This window comes from Phoxinus phoxinus (genome assembly GCF_949152265.1).
Source record: "Phoxinus phoxinus genome assembly, chromosome: 6".
NCBI classification, from domain to species: domain Eukaryota; kingdom Metazoa; phylum Chordata; class Actinopteri; order Cypriniformes; family Leuciscidae; genus Phoxinus; species Phoxinus phoxinus.
The window spans coordinates 28,647,759-28,670,295 of NC_136881.1; the positions used below are offsets into that span (position 1 = coordinate 28,647,759).

At 35.7% G+C, this 22,537-nt stretch overlaps 3 protein-coding genes across 6 annotated transcripts in view; 2 read left to right on the plus strand and 1 right to left on the minus strand.

Annotated features, from left to right (window-relative positions):
* Positions 1-5,694, plus strand: part of wdr17 (WD repeat domain 17) — a 31,352-nt gene extending 25,658 nt beyond the window's left edge. For both annotated transcript variants that reach the window (XM_079615180.1, XM_079615179.1), the window contains 7 exons: positions 247-358; positions 616-757; positions 1,993-2,095; positions 2,196-2,297; positions 2,461-2,556; positions 3,703-3,886; positions 4,005-5,694. In XM_079615180.1, coding sequence (XP_079471306.1) covers positions 247-358; positions 616-757; positions 1,993-2,095; positions 2,196-2,297; positions 2,461-2,556; positions 3,703-3,886; positions 4,005-4,124 — 859 coding nt within the window. In that variant the 3' untranslated portion in view covers positions 4,125-5,694. The remainder of the gene's footprint in view (positions 1-246; positions 359-615; positions 758-1,992; positions 2,096-2,195; positions 2,298-2,460; positions 2,557-3,702; positions 3,887-4,004) is intronic.
* A 101-nt stretch (positions 5,695-5,795) lies between these two features.
* On the minus strand, positions 5,796-17,781 carry asb5b (ankyrin repeat and SOCS box containing 5b). Of its 3 annotated transcripts, XM_079615183.1 has the most exons (8): positions 14,958-15,165; positions 13,636-13,690; positions 12,096-12,175; positions 11,870-11,977; positions 8,833-8,983; positions 8,588-8,722; positions 8,259-8,450; positions 5,796-6,513 (listed from the first exon to the last, which is right to left on the minus strand). In XM_079615183.1, the coding sequence occupies exons 2-8, from the start codon at positions 13,685-13,687 to the stop codon at positions 6,386-6,388; spliced, it is 846 nt and encodes a 281-aa protein (XP_079471309.1). In that variant the 5' UTR covers positions 13,688-13,690; positions 14,958-15,165; the 3' UTR covers positions 5,796-6,385. The 3 variants fall into 3 exon arrangements, with proteins under 3 accessions (XP_079471309.1, XP_079471307.1, XP_079471308.1); XM_079615181.1 differs by lacking the exons at positions 13,636-13,690; positions 14,958-15,165 and adding an exon at positions 17,556-17,781 and having other exon boundaries at positions 5,797-6,513; XM_079615182.1 differs by lacking the exon at positions 13,636-13,690 and having other exon boundaries at positions 5,797-6,513; positions 14,958-15,193.
* Positions 17,782-18,842: 1,061 nt separating this feature from the next.
* spcs3 (signal peptidase complex subunit 3) lies at positions 18,843-22,008 on the plus strand. Its single transcript, XM_079615018.1, has 5 exons — positions 18,843-19,214; positions 19,627-19,700; positions 19,995-20,071; positions 20,200-20,315; positions 21,482-22,008. The coding sequence occupies exons 1-5, from the start codon at positions 19,072-19,074 to the stop codon at positions 21,612-21,614; spliced, it is 543 nt and encodes a 180-aa protein (XP_079471144.1). The 5' UTR covers positions 18,843-19,071; the 3' UTR covers positions 21,615-22,008.
* The last annotated feature ends 529 nt before the right edge of the window (positions 22,009-22,537 follow it).

The following is a 22,537-nucleotide window of genomic DNA, read 5'->3' on the forward strand; positions in this document are numbered from 1 at the left end:
TTCTTTCAAATATCTATCTATCTATCTATATATATCTATACTGTATATATTCTGAAAACTTGGAATATAGAGCACAAGACATGTAGACTACTGTCACAATATTTTTATGGTACTTTTTGACAGCCTCAAATATGTTGTGGCTAAAATTTTCAAAAACTCACTTTTTGTTTTCAACAGAACAAATCAAATATTTATCCACTTTTCCCATTTCTTAACTCATGCTGCATTGGGTCTTCTACTCTTCAGGGATCTTGCAGCCAGATTACTTCAGATGATCCCTGATAATGAGATCTTGTTAGCCAAACTGTGTGCCTTCTACCCTGGCAGCTCAGCCGAAATCAACGACCTGCACGAAAAGGTGACTACCCCATTCATACGTCTCAATGCTGCACAGTAGTCTTAAATCGATTAAAATTGTATTAGTTCCCATTAATTTTAGAAGGAATTGTGGCCATTTGCTCAACATTCAACAATCTAATGAAAAATAATTGTCATATTGAGTGTGAAGGACTAAACAAGAAAATATAGTGTTTATTATTTGACGTGAATATGGTATTTTTCTGCACAGGCAGAAATGCAAGTCCAATCATTTTTCATATATTTTTTTTCCCCCAGTGTGGTCTACCGACTTTAGAAGAATGTAAAGAGCTTGCTGAGAATAAACATGCTGAGGGAGAAATCTTCCAGGCAGTAAAGTATTACCTCCTGAGCACAGAACCAGAAAAGGCTTTTCCCATCGGGATCACATTTGTCAAAGGTGAGTGTCTGATAGACTCAAAGCAGTGCCATTTCCAGCATGCCCACATTCTGCAGACAATGCATATATAGCATAGGCCTACTTCCATTTCCTCAAGCAAACTTTTAAAGGTTGACTGAACGATTAAATGAAGAAAAAGTTGACTCACTAATGATGCACTTGAATAATATGTGTTTTTTGTCAAAGTATGGGAACTTTATATTTTGTTGTAAAAGTGTTGTTTCTAGTCACCATTGGAGTGATTAGCGTTTCCTTCTGTGAAGTTTTTTCCATTTCAGTGAGTGTATACAATTTGTTTTGATGTACTGTATAGAAGCGACTATATAAACAATATATACGTTACTATATGTAGACTGTTTGCTAAACAAACTGAAACACACACAAGTTTGACAGACTAACAAAGTTCAACATAAATATTATGTAATGTTTATGCTACGCTTAACTTAAAATTCAAGCTTATTGAACTTGAATCCTCAAACAACATTATCCGTTTTGATTTTATAGAATATAATTAAATTGTTTGCTGAAATCAAAGACCAACTTTAATTGTTAAGCTGATACAAGTTAAGTATATTCAAACTTTTTACAGTGTAGACTTACTACCCAAATAGACAAAAAAATCACAAGACTTTATCTTCAAAGACATAATTGTTGCCTTGAAGAATTAAAAGGGACCTATTGTGCCCTTTTTCAGTCTTTATTTTGTTTGGGGTCTATACTAGAATAGGTTTTCATGCTTGAATGTTCATAAAACACATTTTTCACATATGTTACAGTGTTGCAGCACCTCTTCTCCCAGTCTATCAGTAACTCTCTGTTTAGTTACATCTCTATGAAGTCCCTCCTTCTGAAAAGTGCAATGTGCTCTGATTGGTCAGCTGGTCAAGTGTGTTGTGATTGGTCAACCGCTTCCAGTTTCGGAAATGTCACGCCCCTTACCATAACTGCGAGTTTCAACACACTACTAACGCAAAACTAACCCAGGCCTCGTCCCTTTGTTTTGTATATGCCTTGGGTGGGAATTATTTAAATAAGGGAAATTATGATGTGTATGTTCCCAGAAGAAAGCTCAGGTGTTTCAGAGAGTACAGAAACAATGCATAGTAATATAGAGAATAACTTTGTGCTTGACTTTGGGCTTTATAACTTTGCAGACATTTTATGCCTTATACATGACGCCTTTAAAGGTCTTAATTTGACCAACAATTTATTACTGACTCTCTCTCCCCTCATAGAGCAGCTGAGCTCTCCTGACTGGGCGGTTGACTCAGTGTACCACATCCTAGACCTGCTGAGCTACATCAGAACAGACCGTCTTATTCTTCCAAAGTGTAGTGAGTAAGTCAATGACCTTCCCTCAAAAACACCTGTCATTGATGTCATTTATTGTAGCTTGCATTCTATGTTCATCTCATTATCTCTCTCTGTCTTTGGCTAGAGACCGCAATGAGTTGCTTATTCTCTGTGGGTATATTGGTGCACTATTAGCCATTGGGAGACAGTATTCAAGTATAGTGCCAGCACTATATGAATACACAAGGTATGTTAACTATGGGATATATATCAAGTTGCTCAGTTATCGGTGTATCACAAGTAATGTCTCTCTCTCTCTCTCTCTCTCTCTCTCTCTCTCTCTCTCTCTCTCTCTCTCTCTCTCTCTCTCTCTCTCTCTCTCTCTCTCTCTCTCTCTCATCCTCCATCAGTCAGCTGCTGAAGAGAAGAGAGGTGGCTGTACCACTGCAGATAGAGCAGTTGTCTGTAGAGTTGGAGGCCTGGAGAGCCTGCACACAATCCCTCAAGTCTGTACCACAATACATTACTCTAATTCATAACAAACAACGGCTCTGTATCAAGACCTACTTCGTATTTCAAAGCATAATTTTTGAACAATTTCAAAGCCAGCATTGTATTTATACCTCATGGACAAGGCAATGCAGTTAGTTTGCTACCTTAAATAGCATAATATACTTCAATTTTGATGCAAACACTTAGCGTATGTGTACATTCGGACACATGGTCTATCAAAGTATACTTGATTGGAGAGTGTGAGCGGACACAGGTGGTTGACACATGCACACCAGACAGTTCCATCTACAGTGTCTGTCTGTGCTATTTCTCGGAAGTTATGACCAATACAAATGTCTTTGTACTCTTAAATTCGGCTTGAAATGACAATTCACCCTATCTATTTTCTAAATGCATGGTATAGGTCTTATTGTGAACGATTCCTCTGTGTATATGTTTCTTTCTTTCTTTCTTTTTTTCTTTCTTTTTTGACCCGTAATTTTGAATCAGTCATAACTAACTTCTAGTGATAAGGACAGACTGATGTACGCAGGACTTCTCCAATCATTGAGTCAGCTTAAACCCCGCCCCTCCAAGCTTGTATTCATGCTCCCATTTTTGAATGCAATGCCCATAAGTCCCTTAAAAAAGTCCCTGCCCTACATTTCTGACAATCCGTTACATTCGGATGTACATTAAAATGGTTGAGGGTATCTTTTAAATGCCTCACACATTGACTTGTTAACAGGGTGCTCGTCTAATGCTTGTTAATGCGGGGGCTCCGGGACAGTAACTAATTAGTGCAAAAAATATCAAAGCGCATGTGTCTGTATTTGTTGGCTGCATACGTCATTAATGGTTACTTAACTGAAATGAGGCAGCCTCAAAGTTAAATTTACAACAATTTAAGCTTAACAAGGAATAACAGTCAATTTTATAATGGTTACTTTTCTGAAATAGGACATTATTGATGACATATGAGGCCGAGAAATGTGACACAGCTAAAGTTTGGGCTTTAGTAGGAAGCTGCCTATGTACAGTACTGTAGGCAGTAGACAACAAGACAGCCCAATGTTTTACAAAAGATCTAACATTTCTGCTGACAATTGAAGATACTTGGAAAATAATGTATTATTTGCACTCTCTCTATGCATACACAGAGCGGCAGATGACACCTCATATGCACCACCATCTGATGCCCAGAAAACGGAGTACAGTCAGCTGTTGAGTCGGATGAGACAGGAGCCCATCAAGGGCCTAGAGGGTCCTGACTATGTCACTGGCTCCAACTTGCCCAGCCACTCTGACGTCCAGATTTCCTGCTTCACTGGCCTCAGGATACAGGTGGGTTTCTTGTGGGTAGACTTGCATTTTAGCACTATACCTTAAATGTTTTTGTGCATCTGCCTGTACCGCTGCAAATAGAGCAGTTACATCTGCCTTTAATTTTTTTGCCTGGCAGGGTCCAGCGTTCTTCCTGGAAGATGGCAAATCAGCCATTTCACTAAATGATGCCCTGATGTGGGCGAAAGTGAACCCTTTCTCTCCATTAGGGACGGGTATACGCCTCAACCCCTTCTGAGCACAAATACAACAATAGTGAGCAGTATTTTGCCTGGTCTGGCTATGTAATGTCAGCGTTTGGAAAGATGACGACATTCCTGTTTTTTCTCAGAAAGTATATGTCATAAAACAGCAGAATGTCCAATTGTTCAAATCAGATTTTTTTGAAGTTTTGCCATTCCATGCTGTGCTTATTACATTCAGGATTGCAGTTCATATGCAAAGAATCACAGCAAAAGTGCTGCTGTAGTGATTATACAGTACACAAGGCCACAATTAAGTGTGATATTTATACATGTCGACAAGAAATGCACAGACTATCATAGGCAAGCAAAGTGAGATGGAAATTAGAGCACCAGAACTACCTGTTAAATCTCTATAAAGGGAGATGTATGCTGGATACAGAAATGAATGTTACATATGAAGCAGGATATTTGCTGCCTTTCTTCCTCATCCTAAATCACAAGCTTGGTCAGGTATTCGGGTTTAGGTGTTATGTCCAGGTCTTAGGGTTGTGGCCTATAGCGCAAAGATTGAAATTCTAGTTGGTTTAGTTGGCAGTGTCAGTGGTATAAACATTTGCATCAAGCAGTCTGAATGTTTTGTAACTTTTATTTCAAGACTTGAGTACAGGGCATTCATCTGTATCTGTTTGTTTGCGCATTTGATTTCATGAAAAGAGACGTGTTAGTTTTGCTGCTTTGACACTGAAACCGTTTGTCATGTCTGTTGTCTGTTATATATGGACTGAATATATTTACTGACTACTGAATATACAGTACACCTTATTTTAGTAGAACCAAATAAGAGAATTAAGAGTTTAAAACCTTACATTGTAACAATACTATTTACTGTAATGTTTCTTCATTTCATTCAGTAACTATTATGAATGTTTTTACAGAGCAGTTCTGGGGCCAGAGGTGTAATATTTATGTTCATAAACTATGGCAACATTATTTACAAAGCGTTAATAGACATTAAGTCTTGCTGTTACATTCAAAATCTGTTTAGATGAACTTAGGCAATACATCTGAGAAAGTGCACATGTAAAGTGGGAATGTAAGACATTTATGCTGATATACATAGCTATACATTTGGAGTGTATTTCTGAAGTTAGGAAATAAAAGACAAAAAGTGTAATTTGTATTGCTAAAATCATCAGTTGCAATGGTTGTCACGCATAGCTGAGTATATCAAATTGAATTATGTAAGTTTTATGTTAGAAAAAACAGATACAGAGACTATTTTCATCAAATGTGAAATGCACTGTGAAATGTATTTATTTGTATATAGTTTTGTTGTAGAATTTACGTCTAAATCCAAGCTCAAATGGGTGTACATAACATATTCATATGATCACTGTTCATACGCAACTGAGGACAGTTAAACAGTTATATGTCGATCCTGGAGTTGAGTCATGCATCTGATTAAACCAGGACCTTTTCAAATTCTGCATGTTCCAAGTGTCTCATCTATTTATTTTGACTGATGATATCATAAAAGTGCAAGGCGAGACATATAAGAACAGGCAATTACCTTCTTTTTTGTGACTATGATTTGATAATTGCTATTAAAAAGATCAAGTGTACAGGAAATCTTATTATTCCATTATTGCTTATGGGTATTGCACTATTGAACATTATTCAAATACAGTACCAACTGCAATGCAAAGAAAAGAGAGACCAATGAGACACATTTTACATATTTTTCTTTATTTATAAGTTACATATCTTATCATGCTTTGTTTTGGCAACAATATTATTAGCAAAAGTACTGCATTACATTGAATCTTCCCAGTGGTTTTATTTTTTTTATTTTCTAAACAGTTCATGATGCAGCTTGGGAAACAGTGAAAATATTGATAGCATCAGATTTTGTGAATTCTGAACAGTTATCCTTTTCTTTTTTTTACATTAGTGTGATAAAAAATAGAAAATTCATTATGCTGACATGCACTTTAATGATTTCACCCTGACATGATATTTTTGTATCTTATTAGCCATGCAGCTTATATAGTGCAGGTTACAAGTGATACATTTACACTAATGTTGTGATTATATACAAAAATAGAACTGATGTTCATTAGTTGCAAAAAATATAAGTATTTAAAAATAAACATTTGAACTTAGCCTAAATTAAGTGAAATGAATGGCTATTGTGATAGTGTTTTCTGTGCGTTGGTGGTCACAAACACAATTTGATGACCTTATTTGTATATATTAATCCACTTAATATAAGAAAATTAAAAGAGGAGGGGCTTTGTGGAGTAAGGTTGAGAGTCTATCTGTACTGGAGGAAACTCTTGAGCAGAGTAGGCAGTTTGAGGTGAGGAATCAGGTGCAGTCTGGATCGGCCCATATAGTTTCGGATACTCAGTCTACACAGCTGACACAGAGACTGTGGCATGGCTATCCAGGAAAAGACAGGGAAAGTTAGCAAAATCCCCTTTTTATATAAACAAAAAAAACTTTAAACTTCTGACAACTTAGTATTTCATAAAGTATGGTATATGTAAAGGTGACCCAAGTTCAAATCCTAGCCTACATTAAAGACATATTTGTATTATTGTTTTTACCCATTTAACTCAACTCAAAGTTTTCAATGTGGTCTTAAATATGCAATGAACATAATACTGCAGACATTAATTTAATTTTAGTGGGTTAAAATATACAGATGCGATCAAAATTATTCAATGTACAGACTTTCAGCTGTTTGCAATGAACAAATCAAACAAAAGTCATTTAAATAGCTCAACACAACCAATGTTTCAAGTGGTTTCCCCAAATTTAACTTAAATGCAACTTCTGCAGTCTCAACATTTTTCAACCCCTTCATGGCAAGCATCGTTTGTACTTAGTAGAACACCCTTTTGCTGTTATGACCTGCTGCAAACGAGATGTATAACCAGACACCAGCTTCTGGCAGCGTTTCTGAGGAATCTTAACCCATTCCTCATGAGCAATGGCCTCCAGTTCAGTAATATTCTTGGGTTTGCGTGCTGCAATCGCCTGAGGTTTTCTATGGGGTTCAAGTCAGGTGGCTGTGATGGAAAGAATATTCCAGGACTTCTTCCGCAACCAAGCCTTAGTGGAATTTTAGGTATGCTCGGAATCATTGTCCTGTTGGAAGGTCCGATGACGCCCAAGCTTCAGCTTCCTCACTGATGGCATGACGTTATCTCCTAGGATTTCCTGACTGCTGCAGGTCTTTTGCAGCCACTCGAGGGTTTTTCTAAAAATGCCTTCCCAGAAATCTTGTTGCAGCAGTTGATGGCTTCTTTTTTCTGTCCCGTCCAGGTAGTGTAACCACCGATCCTTTAACTTTGAACAAACTATGCTTTCAACAGTGTCTCTAGGGACATTTAGTTCCTTGGCTATCTTTTTATCCTGTTTCGTGTTTGTGAGGGGCATATCTTCTCTTAACTTGGACCATTTTTTTGACTTAGCCATATTTATAACATGCAATCAAATATGGCACTCAACAAACCTTGCCAGATATTTAATGTGTTCTAGCACAAGCACACCTGGTGTAACTAATGAATCCCTTGATTAGTTGCATCATGTGTGATTGAGACAACACCTGTTTTGCAGATTTGTGCTGTTGTAAGGGATTCTATTCAGGGGATTGATTAATTTTGAGACTGCAGAAGTCTATAAAAGTTGCATTTTCAGTTGAATTTGGAGAAACCGCTTGAAACATTTGTTGTGTTGACCTATTTCAATTATTTTTGTTTGATTTGTTCATTGCAAAAAGCTGAAAGTCTGTACAGTTTGCCAATAAACCTGATTTGCAATGTGGGTTAAATAATTTCAATTACAACTGCATGATGTACGAAATAAACAACTTTGGACTAACTAAATTTAGCATGTGAATGGGTTCTGCACCAACCAATATTTTAGACAAACCTAATCATGCAACTTCATCAAAGATAAAAATAAAATAAAAGTTGCATTAAAAATTCACAGAGGACCCAGGTTCAAGCGACTATGATCATGTCTTGAACCCATTCCCTATCTCTTTCCTGTTAAATCTCCACTAATAAAGTCAATAAATTAATTGAAAACCAAAAAATCCATTAAATGGGCATGATTCTTCTGAACTTCATGACTAGAAAAACAACCAAAAGGTATCAAAATCAACTGAGCAGCCTTACCTTCATACAGAAGGAGCGCAGACTCTGCCGTACTGCTGGGTGGAGCTGTCTCCACCGGCCTTTGCTGCTCCAGGTTGCGAGCGTTGATGTTAGCGCCAAACTCTAGTAGCAGTCTGATGATATCTGGACAGTCCTTCTGTGCAGCAGCGTGTAGTGGAGTGTCCAGAAAACGGCCCTTCTGCACATTGGCTCCTATGAAAAACATATCCTTTTGTGATCAAATAAACAAGACCAGAACAAAAGGTGAGAAGACCTAACCTAAGGACGCCAAAATACACCAAACAATTCAATTTTTTTGTTTGGTTTGAGCAGTAGTCTGATGATCTCACCTCCATCCAGAAGTTTCTGTGTACACTGGAGCTGTTGCGAGACACAGGCAATGTAGAGAGGTGTTCCTAGATGGGGGATGTCGTAATCTACATCTGCTCCCCACGAGATGAGAGACTCTATACATGCTGCCCTACCTGAAATAGCAAAACATCTATGTTTATATTTTTGTAAAGTTTTCTGTAAATGTTATACATTCAAATAAATGGATTTGTATGGTTAGACTAACGCAGACCTCCTTGATTACCTTTGCTTGATGCCTCGTGAATGGGCGAAGGTTGGCACGCTTCTGCCTGTGGTTTTGCTCCATGTTCCAAAAGCACCTCTGTACAGGTGAAACTTCCTGTCGAGCAGGCGTTAAACAGCGGGGTCACACCGTCAATGGTCGTGGCTTTTACCTGCCATGCACAAGAACATGCTAACAGCACAATCCGCACAAACTGATCAATCTGAGCAGAGTCTTCTTCTAACCCTTTCATGCATGAATTATGACAACCTCGGTCAGGATTTTTTTTTCCTAGGTGTTTTTATTGACTTTTTTTTTTAAACATATTATCCAAATAAATTTTCAGATGTTCACTTGAGTGGACAGTTTGTGTTTTTTGTTTCTAACTGAATAGATACTGTATAAATCATAATAAAGTAATAACACAGTAATACTGTGTATTTATCAAACCAATTAATAAAATGATATAAAATCATGTGAAAACTATAAAATATAATAACAAAAATATAGTAAAGCTTCAATTATTGGAAACGCAATTGAGTTTGTTGCTGTTCCACCAGCAGACGGAGAAGAACTTCATACAACTTGAACGTTGCGTGAAGGACGTGATCAAAGATCTCTACAACCAGTGAAGGTACAACTCTGTGGAAACCCAACTCAGACTACTACAGTTGTGGTCAGAATTATTTTCACCCCTGGTGAAAATGATCAAAGATGGCTGTAAAAGTAAATCTGCATTGTTTCATTCAAATAATTAGCAAAAATCAAACATTTCATTGAAGTTAAATAATTGAGTGGGAGGGAAATCACATTATAATTTGTTTTATTTTCTCCAAAACATGTTGGACACAATTATTGTAACTAATTCATGGTTTTGTTTGTGTATCTTAAATGTTATCAACCTAATCTGTTTCATCCCAAAACTATCAAACCATCTGTAAGAAAATAAAAAATCATAAAGTGAACAGATTTGAGTTGTCCTTTGCGTTCATCGGAGATAAAGCAGTTTGTCAAGTTTGGGCAGAGCTGTGGTCAGCCAAAAAATACACAGAACTTGACAAATATGGATTAATGTTGTGGGCCTATTTTTTTAGCTGGAGATCCTCGACATCTTGTTCACATGTTATCATGGATTCTAGCAAATATCAACATATAAAATAACCTTTGGAGAAAAACATTTATTTCATAATGTGAGTATCCCCCCACTTTCAATTGAAAGGTTACTTCAATGAAAGGTTAGTGTTGTTAATTAATTTTTTTAATGGATACCATGGAGAGGCTTCACTAAGGTGAATAAACAGCTTTTGTGAGGCAATAACATTTCATTTAATGAACCGACAGCCTGTTCACTAATCTTCAACATATTTGACACTAAATAAAACTTTCGTTGGGAACTATATGTAGATTTTACCTTGATAAAAATTATATAAAAAAAAAAAAGTCTGAATAGGGAATGTTGCGACAGGTCTCATTTACAGCATTACATTTACCACCAGCAAATGTATAGTAGTTGTGTAATATTGAGTGATATTGTATATTGGTTAAAAAAAATTAACAATATTATTTTTTTTTTGGCTTTCACGTTTTATCAGTAATAATGAGTAATATTTTTTTTAATTTATTCACAAGACGAACGCGCTCTCATCTCCCAATGATAGGACAATATATAGTAACACATTACAACATGCGTTACGTAATAAGATTACTTTTTGGATGTAACAAGTAAAGTAGCACATTACAACTACAAGTAATGTGCATTATGTTAATCAGATTACTTTTTTTTATGTAACTGCAAATTACATAGTAACATAAATACATTTATTTACAGCCAAAAAATTACTGCAGATGAATTATTTCCAAGAACAGTAATAGTATGAATTGTAGCTGATATAGTTAGTGATGCATGATGTTGAATATAGTGGACAGATGATTCATCAGAATTTCCTACTGATCTAAAATCAGTACTTTAACAAAATGTAACAATGATATGACCCCTTATATGTTACTTGATTCTTTCAAAAAGCAACTGAAGACTTTGCTCTTCAAGCAGGCTTTTAGTTAGTCAAGGGGTTTCTTATGGTTGTTTATGTTTTCATTTATATCTAATATTCTTGTATTTTGAGTTTGTTACTGTATTTATATTTACTTTGTAATTTTTATCTATGAAAAGTGCTATATAAATAAATGTTACTTACTTACTTACTTACTTACTTACTTGATACAATTTTTATTTTATAGAGTCTCCTAGGATAGAAGGAATGGATGGATATTCCAGAGAAATGTCGGTCATCTTGGTTTGGAGAAAAAAATTCCACATACAATGGCTTGCCACAGGGTGGCAGTGTATAGGATGATGCACTAGTGTCCACTCTAATGGTTGATGTGCAAATATGCCATCAAAACCCTTTATAACCAAGCAATGGCTTTTTGAATAGCTGTCCTCTGTAGTGACCATGCATGAAAGGGCTAAACATTGAATAAACAAAAAGCAGGAAAACATCTATATAAAAAAAAAAACATTAGGGGAGGCTGGGGTTAGTTGTCACACAGGAAGTTATCACATGGACTGGTCAGTAGTTATAGCCTATGCATATGGTTAGGGGATAAATATTAATTCCCTACTTTTTTCTTTTTTTTAATAAGTGTTCAATTGGTTCCAGATTTCTGGTTTAAAGTTTGTTAATTTTATCTTTCAAATAAATTTATATTAGCATAATAAACAAGCAAACACAATAAAAACACATTGACAATAAAAACACATTGACAATAAAAACACATTGACAATAAAAACACATTGACAATAAAAACACATTGACATACATTCAAGCAAGGATCAATTATATAATGAAGATACAATAAAGTAAAAGATTGAACTGTGTACTCAGGAAAAGTGTATATTTCATAAATGTATAATCAGAGCAGCTGTGATTTTTACTGGGGCAAGTTGTCATCTGTTTTAAATGTTATACGTTCAGTGTTTTGCTGTTTCAATAATTACTTTGTTTCATAATTGTTGTAATGTTGCTGAAAAGTGTGCTGTTTAATAACTGTAACTCACATTGGCACCGGCCTCTATGAGAGCCCTGGCACATGCTACATGATCTCCCAGACAAGCTTCATGTAGCGGAGTCACGTGATCAATGGTGATGATATTTGGATTGTGACCCTGGAATATGGAGAAGAAAAACAGGAATATATCATTTTTTTTCTTTAAAAAGTTATTAAATGTAACTTTTTTTAAAACAATTTCTGTTCCATTATTGTATGTGTATATGTTTGTAAACCTGTGAGAGAAGAGTCTTAAGAGCCAGAAGTCGACCCTGGCATGCAGCTTCATGGAGTGGAGAACGATCCGCCCATGAACCTGAGATGGGAATGAACATACAGTATGTCAAAATATTCTTATTAATAAGTCAATGAACTGACACCCAATTATTTCACATGACTGATAAATGCCCTTTCTTCTCACAAAAACAAACCACAAAACAAGCCCAAACAATGTGGAATTATCAGTTATCCAATGTTACACTAGCCTAATTTACAGCAACCATAATATGCTGTAGTTAAAAGCTAACCAACAGTTACAAAAGCACTACCATGAAATACAAGAGCTTTAAATACACCCACTCAGCCACATTTGGACTTGATATAATTTCCAGTCCACATTCTAAAGTGAGAGTGGTGTGATTTTGACTCTGCCCATTGACAGCTGTTGAGAAGAGCCTGTAAGTGGAATCGCTGCATTATCAGCTCTCTATATACAATAAAGGTGATTCGTTTAAACTGCTGAGCTATGTAAACTGAGATATGTGTTGCTGTCATACAAAATGAAAATGAAAGAATTGTTCTTCATAAAACGAACATTTGGATTTTGGACTTACTTTATCAGTGTGTAGGAATAAAAGCAATAAAAGAAAAGGTCCATTTATTTTTAAACAACTTGAGATAGCTTTTTCTCTCATATGGAACTACAAGGCAAAAGCCCATTTACAAAAACCCATTGGATGTGGAGGCCTCTGACTTCCAATCATTAAACATTGCAGGGCAGTAAATGCCAGGGCTTTTGGGTGGCATGTCTTTTCCATTATGTGTTCAGTGTCAAAGACCTCTCTGTCAGTGTTACTTTTCAAAAAAAGCTAAACTTTTAATAAATTGGGGGAGCAGTAATTTTGTGCTAAATTATCTTTTTCAGTATGGATGGGAAATGGATTACTTACTTTGAATATGAGATCGTTATACATAGGATCAGTTTGCATCCTATTTGCAACTTAAACATTAGTTTAAACTTCCTCAGTCCCATTTTTTTTCCAACTTAGAAATCATGCAAAATAAACAAATTTTTTTTCATATAGTGAATTCAGATTTATTTGAAGCACTTTTCAAAGAAATGTTAAAATCTTTGTTTACCAAATTTGATAAATATTTTATTTAAATGTTAACATAGATGTCGCTTAAGAAATATATTTTTTTTTTTCGCAAATTTTCCACATGCCCCATACACATCCCTGCAAAGTCCCCGGACCGCATTTGGAAAATTCCTCAATTAAACAACTGCATCCACTACTGACCACAGTAGCAACAACACAGCCTTTGAACATTTTCTTCGTATAACAGTATAACAATAATCGTATGTATAGCACAGAACAATTATTAATACCATAATACACAGTGCTAGCAGCTCCAACCGGAGATATATCTACTCACTCAGAGATCTATATTTAGCATAAGCTCAATCTAGCCACAACAGCATAGAAAGCTGCCCTCTGCAACTGTCATTCCTGACACAGAACGCGGCCTACGAGCAAGAGGTTCCGTTATACGTACCCATGTCTCCGTCGCCCCACGGCACATCTAGCCATTGATACATATACGCCATAGCCTGTAAATGAAAGGACGGCTATCATCTCGGGGTGTAGAAAGTAGCCGTATTCTCTTTTTTAGCTTAGCTGAGCTATGGGTTACTGCCACTGAGATTCCAGAGTGACATGTGGAGCTTTAGGTCACAGCTGTGCTTTAGTCAGTTATAATGATCCTAGACTACTATGTTGTTTTTTATGATGCAATTTTGTGTTTTCTTGTGTGCTTAAAGAGTTAATACTTCATTAGTGATACAGACCTGTTTTTTCTAATCAAAAAACATGGTTGTTGCCTGATGGGCACAGTCTTTATTGTGATATTCTCTGAGAGCTTTCATGAATATTTCAGATCCTGTTGTGTTCATGTGACTACAGCTGAGCTCCACGGAGACTGCGACTACTTGTAACTTCCCTATTTATAGACTCCCTAGTCATGGAGACAGTCCTAGTATTCAATGCTATGGTGTATTGTAGTAATATAAAGGAATCCCTCCCTTAATAAACAAACAACTACACATTAGGGTAAAAGCCTATGTTTAATGCATGATACAGAAGGAGTCCACTAATAGTGTGATTTGTTTACTTGAACTCTGATGCCCTTGCAAAGAGGCTTTAAATATCACCAACTCCAATAGGAATGACTAAACGCGCAGTAGCTGTGTGCAGCAATAAAAGCAATGAAATCTTTATAGAGTTTTACCTTTAACTAACAACTACAAGGCCAAGTAGCCTACACAATATGATAAACACAATACAATAGTGTATGCTGCTTGTAAGTTCCTATACTTGGGCTACTAATACTGTTGCATAGTCTGCAAATAGCTAGTCAGCTTTGTATTTTCGGTTGTGGGAAATATGAGAAAGAAAGACTAATCAAGCTTTGTAAGAAAACACTGGATCCAACACTGGAAATAATAAATTACCAATATGATGTAATAATCACTCTGCTCCATTGCTGTTTTCATGTGTGCGTGCATATGAATGACAATTATGTACTCGATACCTAACCTATCCATAGTCTTATTTTGTTAGTTTAATAATGTTAATTATACAATTATAATGTAGGCCTATACATAAACAATATTGATGCTTATTTGATATTAACATTATTAGAATAACATAACATTACAAATATGTCATATTAATTATTATATTATTTATCTAATATTAACTTAATATAATTTGCCATGTTAGGTAGCCTATAGAAGGCCTATACAAATGCATTACTGCAATGTGATAGCAGGGCGCAACTATAAAGGCACATTTATTTACACGTGTCTATTAACTCACCTTGACTAATCAAAATACCCCAGCGCACTTTCTTTTTCGCAGAAAAACCCTCGACGTCCTCTCGCTTTCTTTTCTTGGGAGTATTATCTGAGTTCTCGGATTCTCCGCAGGGAACTTCAGGCATGTTTGCGTCAGGTCTGTGTCTTTCTTTTTACACAGCGAGTGTGACCATAGCGCTTCTCTCTGATTGGCTGCTCGGCTTGTTGTTGTTTCAGACCTCAGCAGAGTCGTGTTGGCTACTGCAAAGATTTAGCATATGAATATTAATAAGTCCACGCTGACGCTTGGTAATCTTTCTGGAGCATCCAGTTACGTAACGTAATTAATATTCATAAGCCGAGCCTTAGCCTTTGCCATAGTAGAATGTAGAGGTCTTCACGGGTCCAAAAATTCTTACCCGAACCGGAAGGGACCCGTAATTTGCTACACCGAACCGACCCGGACCCGACTATTATTTCAAAAGCTGGACCCGGACCCGTGCAGACCCGATAAATTTTTTGTAAGCTGGACCCGAAACTGCCGGGAAGACACAGACCCGACTGGACCCGATTGTCACATTTTCCACCTTAAACTGCTATTACAAGTCAATAAACCTGTTGCGAAAAATTACAACTTTTTGTCTTACCTAATTTAAGGAGCCGTAGCAGCGTAAAGTTAGTAGTCTCTCCATCCTTTCCTTGTAACGTTACGTTACCTGACTGGCTGTAATGCATTACAATCCTTCGGCTCCGACAAGAAAGTTATCCATGTTATTCCTCTCGTTATTCCACCAAGTCCAAGCTTAATCCTTGTTATTTCAGCTTCAAAAGTCCACATGATGTCACGGACTCACGGTGACGGATGACAAATTAAACGAGTTAGCTGCTAACTCGCACAATAACTTTTGGCTGTTTGCCTTTTTGAACTATAATAACGATTGCTCGTTCAGTGCCATGGCCGCTGCGCTGACGTTATTTATCATCTCCGTGCTCTCTGCTCTGCATCATCGAGTCTGAATCTGACCACTAAAACTTTAAGATTGAACAAAACGATTAATTGACATTGCAAAATCTAAAGCGCGGTTTGGCTGTCCCTCACTGAAGCTCTGCTTCTGGTAACTGGTTGCCATAGAAACATGACACGCGCTTGACTGCAAATGCGCGCTAGCTGGATGGATCAACCTAAAATATGCTTTTTAACGCAATTTATTTTGAGTGTCAAAGTAAACATTCATGTGACAGTTCACCTCAGATTATGTTACTGATTTAAAATATATTAAATATGAGTGTGACAAGACGCATTTTTGAGATTTGATGACTCGCACGGGTATTACACACAATGTTAAACAGACCCGGGACCCGAAGTAATAGATTCGACCCGACCCGGACCCGGCTGATCATTTAAAATATAGACCCGAACCCGTACGGGTCCCGGGTCGGGTCCCGGGTCAACGGGTCAACGGGTTCACCTGAAGACCTCTATGACGAGGGCACTTCAATTCATAGACTGTATGCTTCAATTGCGCCTACTGGACCCCCGTCACGGAACGTAATTTATATTCATGAGGTAACGTTAACGTTAGCCTATCTTCATACTGTAGCTATGTCCGTACCCGTTACACTATTTATATCGAAAGATAAGATTAGAAAGGTGCCACTGTTGTTCCGACAAATAGATAGTAATAGAGTCAGGATTTTGAATGGATTTTTTCCCTTGTAGGCCTAGTACATCCTTAACATTTATCAATATTGTAAAATGTTTGAACTTCATCTCATTTAGTTTGTAGCCTATAGCATGAAGTAAGGTAATTTCAACTAATGTGCATGTTATTGAGATCATGATATAGTACAGGGCAGCAAAATAGTGGGATACAATGGTTAAGATGAGCATTCAGACAACATCACCACGTTTTAACTGAATTATTTAGGTTACACTTTAAAGGGCATTACATTTTAGCCTACTTACTTACATAAGGAGTAATTAACTAGTAGAAATGTTTAACTATGTCACCTTAAAATAAGGTGTATAGGCTACCTTCTGAGATATATTGAATAAATGTGAGGGATGGGTTTCTATTTATGTAGTGAATCACACCAAACATTTTCATGTAAAATAAAAAAGACAGTGTCCTTGTTACTAGTTAGCCTACATGTTAGCATAGTAATAACAGTAAACTGCATAATAGCATACAACTGACCCTAACCCTAATCCAATCCCTATAATTAGCCTACATTTTATGCATTTACAAAGAAACGTTAAAATTAATAATTTATCATTCAAATGTATAATTACAAGGACACTTTAAAATAAAGTGTATAACCAAAATGTTTTTTTTTTAATGTAATAAGATATGTATCATAAGTGTAAAGTCTACCCATCCATGTACTGTATGTCAAAATGCTAAGAGAAAGCGATTTTAATAACTCTAAGATTAGAGCACTGACCCAATTTTCTTACAAACTGGGCCATGCAACAGAAGCTTTCTCTTTACACAACAAGTCAACGTTTTTACAAAGAGATATAAAGAGTGATAAAGCCAATCTAGTGACTCGTCTCAGAACCTGCTCCAAAATATAGGCTTCAGCCCCAATACTGTATGTCCCAATCTTGCCTACTTACTGTGCCCTTGGCCAAAATCATAAAACTCAGCTGTGATCCGGGCTGCCTCCTTACGGTTTCCTTTAACCACATAGAAGTGGGTCAGTATGTTTAAGCTGATCTTGACAAAAAGTTTGAAGCAAAAAAGGACAAAAATCGAGAGATATACTTTGCTATACTGCAAGCCGAATGGCCGCTCCTCCAAAATCTCAGTCATTGCTGCTGCTCAGTGACTGTGAATGTTTTGGAATGGGATCCAGGGATGTGTCGATGGGGATCATATGCCAGACCGACCCAGTTATTCCCCAAGACAGCTGGGCTCAGAGTAAGGCAGCCGGACTTTTAGCTAGTGGAAAATGGGCCACTTGACTGAGCCATAACAATAGGTGTTGTCATTTGGATGTTTGTCTCATGATACATTGTGACAGTTTTGTTTTCATTAGGCTACATTTGTATTTTAACATAGTGTTGCTAATACAGCAGACTTCAGATGATTTAAAGATTATTTGTTTATGTACAATTGCCTTTTTTTGAAATACCCTATTCACAATTGCCCATGATTAATTATGTTACTGGAGTTACCAGGTTAAAGCCAGTATATGATTGATCATGTGATCCATGGGAGCTATATCATATTTTGGTTGTAGATTGCAGAAAGCATTTTTAAACATTTAATTTTGCTTGTACGTTTTTAGCTTGTGAGAGATCCTTCTAAAAAAATGTATAATGTATGATATCCATACTTTAAAACATAGTAGGAATATTATAATTGGTGAATCAGCCATAAAATATTATTGTTGATTAATGTAGGCTATTTAAAAAAACTTGACTGAAGCTTGGAATATTTGTAACAATCAATCAATAAATACTGTTTAAATAATAATGTAAAAGAGCATTTAAATTTTGACATGGTATATATCTAGCTAAAAGAGTGTTAAAGAGGTTTCATTTAGATAGCTATATTATTCTTTTTTGTTTATTTTCTTTTTTTGGTGCAGGGTATGGAAAATTGTATTAGAAAGAAAAGTTGGCCTATTATTCCAACGGAAATCAGAATAATTGTATTAGCCTACACAAGAAGAAATTATTCAAGGTCTAAGTCAAATTTCATTCATTTCCTCCAGTAAGGACTAACGTTACAGCACATGTTTGGAGAACATAGTCATCAATAAAGCAAAGAAGAACTGTAATATATTTGTAATAAAATGCAGGTTTAATAATGTAGTAGGCCTATGTAATGTAGTAATGAATTGTTGCCATGTGCACTGCTATTTTTGTGTATAAAGTTGTATGTGTTTATACTGTTGCATACATTTGCTAAAAACTATTGCCTGTGTCCGTTGCTCTTTGACTATTCATGACATGTCACTTCCTGACCACTGGGTGGCAATGTGTACTTTCTAAATGAAACAGGAAGTAGATGTTGCTTCCGAATAATATTTTAACTGCCTCACTTCCTGCTTTGAACCTCCGCTCGGAGCGTTTCTTGATATATTTGTTTTTGCAGTGCATTGTTAGTTGTTAACTAGACTGAATCATGAATACGGTATTGTCGAGGGCAAACTCGCTCTTTGCATTCTCTCTCAGTGTGATGGCAGCGCTCACATTCGGGTGCTTCATTACCACAGCGTTCAAAGACAGAAGCGTGCCGGTGGATATACACGTATCCAAAGTCATGATGTAAGTTAACTGCACTGTTTCTGAGCCTGCGACCAGAGCTTAAATACAAAAGCAATGTTAAGATCATTAAAAAAATATATATTTGATATACATCAGCCATCGCCGACCATTTAGAATCATATGTCTTTGCAGCATATGGGACTTGTAGATGCTGTGCTGGTGGCCAATAGCAGTGCAGCACGTCAGCTATACATATGAATTAAATATAAAGATAGTGTTGTGCTTTTGTTCAACAGTATTTTGAAACGCTTAATAAACAAAAAATGGATTTGTGGGCAATGTAAATTTGTAAATTCGGTACAAAATGTGTGTGTACCGTCAGTTTGCAGGATTGAATGTAGTTTCGTCTTTTACATCTGTGCTTCACAGTTCACACATATCTTGTTGATATCTTCTCTCATTCTTTCTCCAGTAAAAACGTAGACGACTTTACAGGACCACGAGAGAGGAGTGACTTGGGCTTTGTGACATTTGACCTTTCTGCTAATATCCTTTTGACAGAACAGAGCACTGCTGTGCTACACATCCATGTTGATGGGAAAAAAAGCTACTAAGTCATAGTTGTTCAGATTTGCATTTATTATTTCACGTGTCTGTAGTAATTACATATTTAGCGTTATTTATACAAAAGTAATTCCTGTGTAAATGCATTCTGCAGTCTTTGTAAATGCAGCTTTTGTTGAATATGTGCCACTTTGAGATGCAGCTTCTATATCAGCTTTGCAGTGCAGTTTACATCTAGAACTAGATTTGCATTATTTGCTTTAACCCCTTTATTACATCTGCGGCCAATATTTGACTGGAATGTGAAGGAGCTATTTCTTTACCTGACTGCTGAATATTCAACCAAAAGCAATGTAAGTCTTTACCACTTCAGTATGAGTCAGTAGGCTTTAAAAAACTATGAATGAGAGCTGGGAAGTTGTTGTGTTGTATAGTTTGTGTTTTTCACATCAATAAAGAGTACCATGTTATCCCATTTTAGGCACTGAACCAGGTGGTTCTATGGGACAAGATTGTCTTGAGAGGTGAAAGCACCAAACTAAACCTGAAGGAAGTTAAATCCAAGTATTTCTTCTTTGATGATGGGAATGGTTTAAGGTTAGTTGCTTTATTCAGAGTATTTCATCTGTGCAGTTTATATACACATTTTTACACACACACACACACATACTCTCTCTCTCTCTTGCACACAATCGTTTATAAGTTTGATCGGTAAGATTTGTAATGTTTAAAAGAAGTCTTTTCTGCTCACCAAGGCTGCATTTATTTTATATAATGGTTTTCTATTTGAATGTATAGTAAAATCTAATTTATTTCTGATGCAAAGCTGAATTTTCAACATTATTAGTCTTCTGTGTCACATGTCATGATCATTTATAAATAATGATGTGGTGCTCAAGAAACATTTATTATTATCAGTGTTGAAAACATTTTTTTCAGAATTATTTGATGAATTAGAAAGCTTTTGTAACATTATAAATGTCTTTACTATCACTTTTTTATCAATTTAATGCATCCTTCCTGAATATAGTTTTTTCCATTAAAAAAAAATATACTGACCCCAAACTTTCTTTTTTTGTGTATAATTTTTTACAATAAAATTATTACAAATGTTATTTCTATTGAATTGTTTCTAAATAAATATTATATCTTAAGTGTATTATGACTGACATATGAGTCATGCATATTTCAGTCATAATACACTTAAGATCTGGTATTTGGAAATGCATTTCAAATGAAAATTTAATTCGAAAAATCAATCAGATTTTTTTTACAATCAGTAAAACAAGAGAAACATCATAAAACACATCTACTAAGTTGATCTAACTCAAATGAATATTGACAATGTGTAAACCTCATTTGGAATAGATATTTGGGTAACACTTTACAATAAGGTCTCATTAGTTAACGTTAGTTTATTGTAGCTAATGCATTCTCAATTAGCAATATATCTTCCAACATAATTTTTTAATGATTGTTAATGCTGGTTAATAAAAATACAATTCTTTATTCATATTATCTCACAGTGCATTCTTTAACGATACTTTTAAGTTTAAAGATGTGATAGTAAATGCTGAAATGAACACACCGATTAATAAATGCAGTAGAAGTATTGTTCATTGCTGGTTAAACTAATGTAGTTACCTACACTAATGTGAACAAATGAAAACTTATTGTAAAGTGTTACAAGTATTTGACATATAGAACTGAAAAGTATAGAAATTGACATCTCTTTGATAACTTTCTGTTTTTCCCAAACACAGGGCGAATAAGAACATCACTCTCACTCTCTCATGGAATGTTGTGCCAAATGCTGGAATCCTGCCATTGGTCATGGGATCTGGACACAAGAGTCTCGCCTTCCCTGAATCATATGAATTGGCAAAGAGCTACTGAAGTGTTCCTGTCCATCCCAAACCATATTTGTAAATGTTGTGCTCTGTACGGGTTTTAATAAAAGTTGACACATTGTTTTAAGGAGTGACTGTTGTTTATGCGGGTTAAGACATTTTTTGCAACATATTAATATTTAAAGAGATGGATAGTCATATTCAGTTCTGTGGCCATTACAGTTCTAGTTCCAAAAAAACAAAAATAATCAGATCAGTTTTTTCATCTGGAAAATAATTATCTGGTGTTTCACAATTTTTTGTGGATAATAATATTTTTGTTTATCATCTGTTTTGGTCTGTATACTAAAATGTCAGTTTTTCATTATTATAACTAAAGAGCTTACAAAGCAAGAGCAAAAGTACATGTAATCAATTAAAGGAAGCACAATCATTAACTTAAAAAAAAAAAAAAAAAAAAAAGTTAAATGGCGTTCAACACTCCTATAGTTGCTTGACTCAGTTTTAAGGATGCCCTTTTGGCAAAACAACAACAAATATATATATATCAAATGTTTTAAAAGATTGCATAATACTTTCATGAGAAATTTGGTTAATTACAATTTGTTCTACTGATAAAGTATATTCATGAGCTGTTTAATTCATAACATTTAATTCAAATTAAATGATAATTAAATCCATAAAATTATCCCAAAATGGAACCACTAAAAGGTTCTATACATGAAGCACCTGACAGAACACTTTAAGGTTGTATATAGAATCTTCTTAGAGTGTTCAGATCAAGATTACCAATTTCTGCTAACTGAATAGGCACCTACATGCAGAATTTGTTTCCAACTATAATCAAACACCTGATCCAAGTAATAATGTTATTTGGGCTTATTTGAAAATTACAACTATGTGTCGAGTGCATTTGCTGCTAAACTGCGTCGCAAAGTGTCTCTTTAAAAAAGTGTCTGACATTAAATA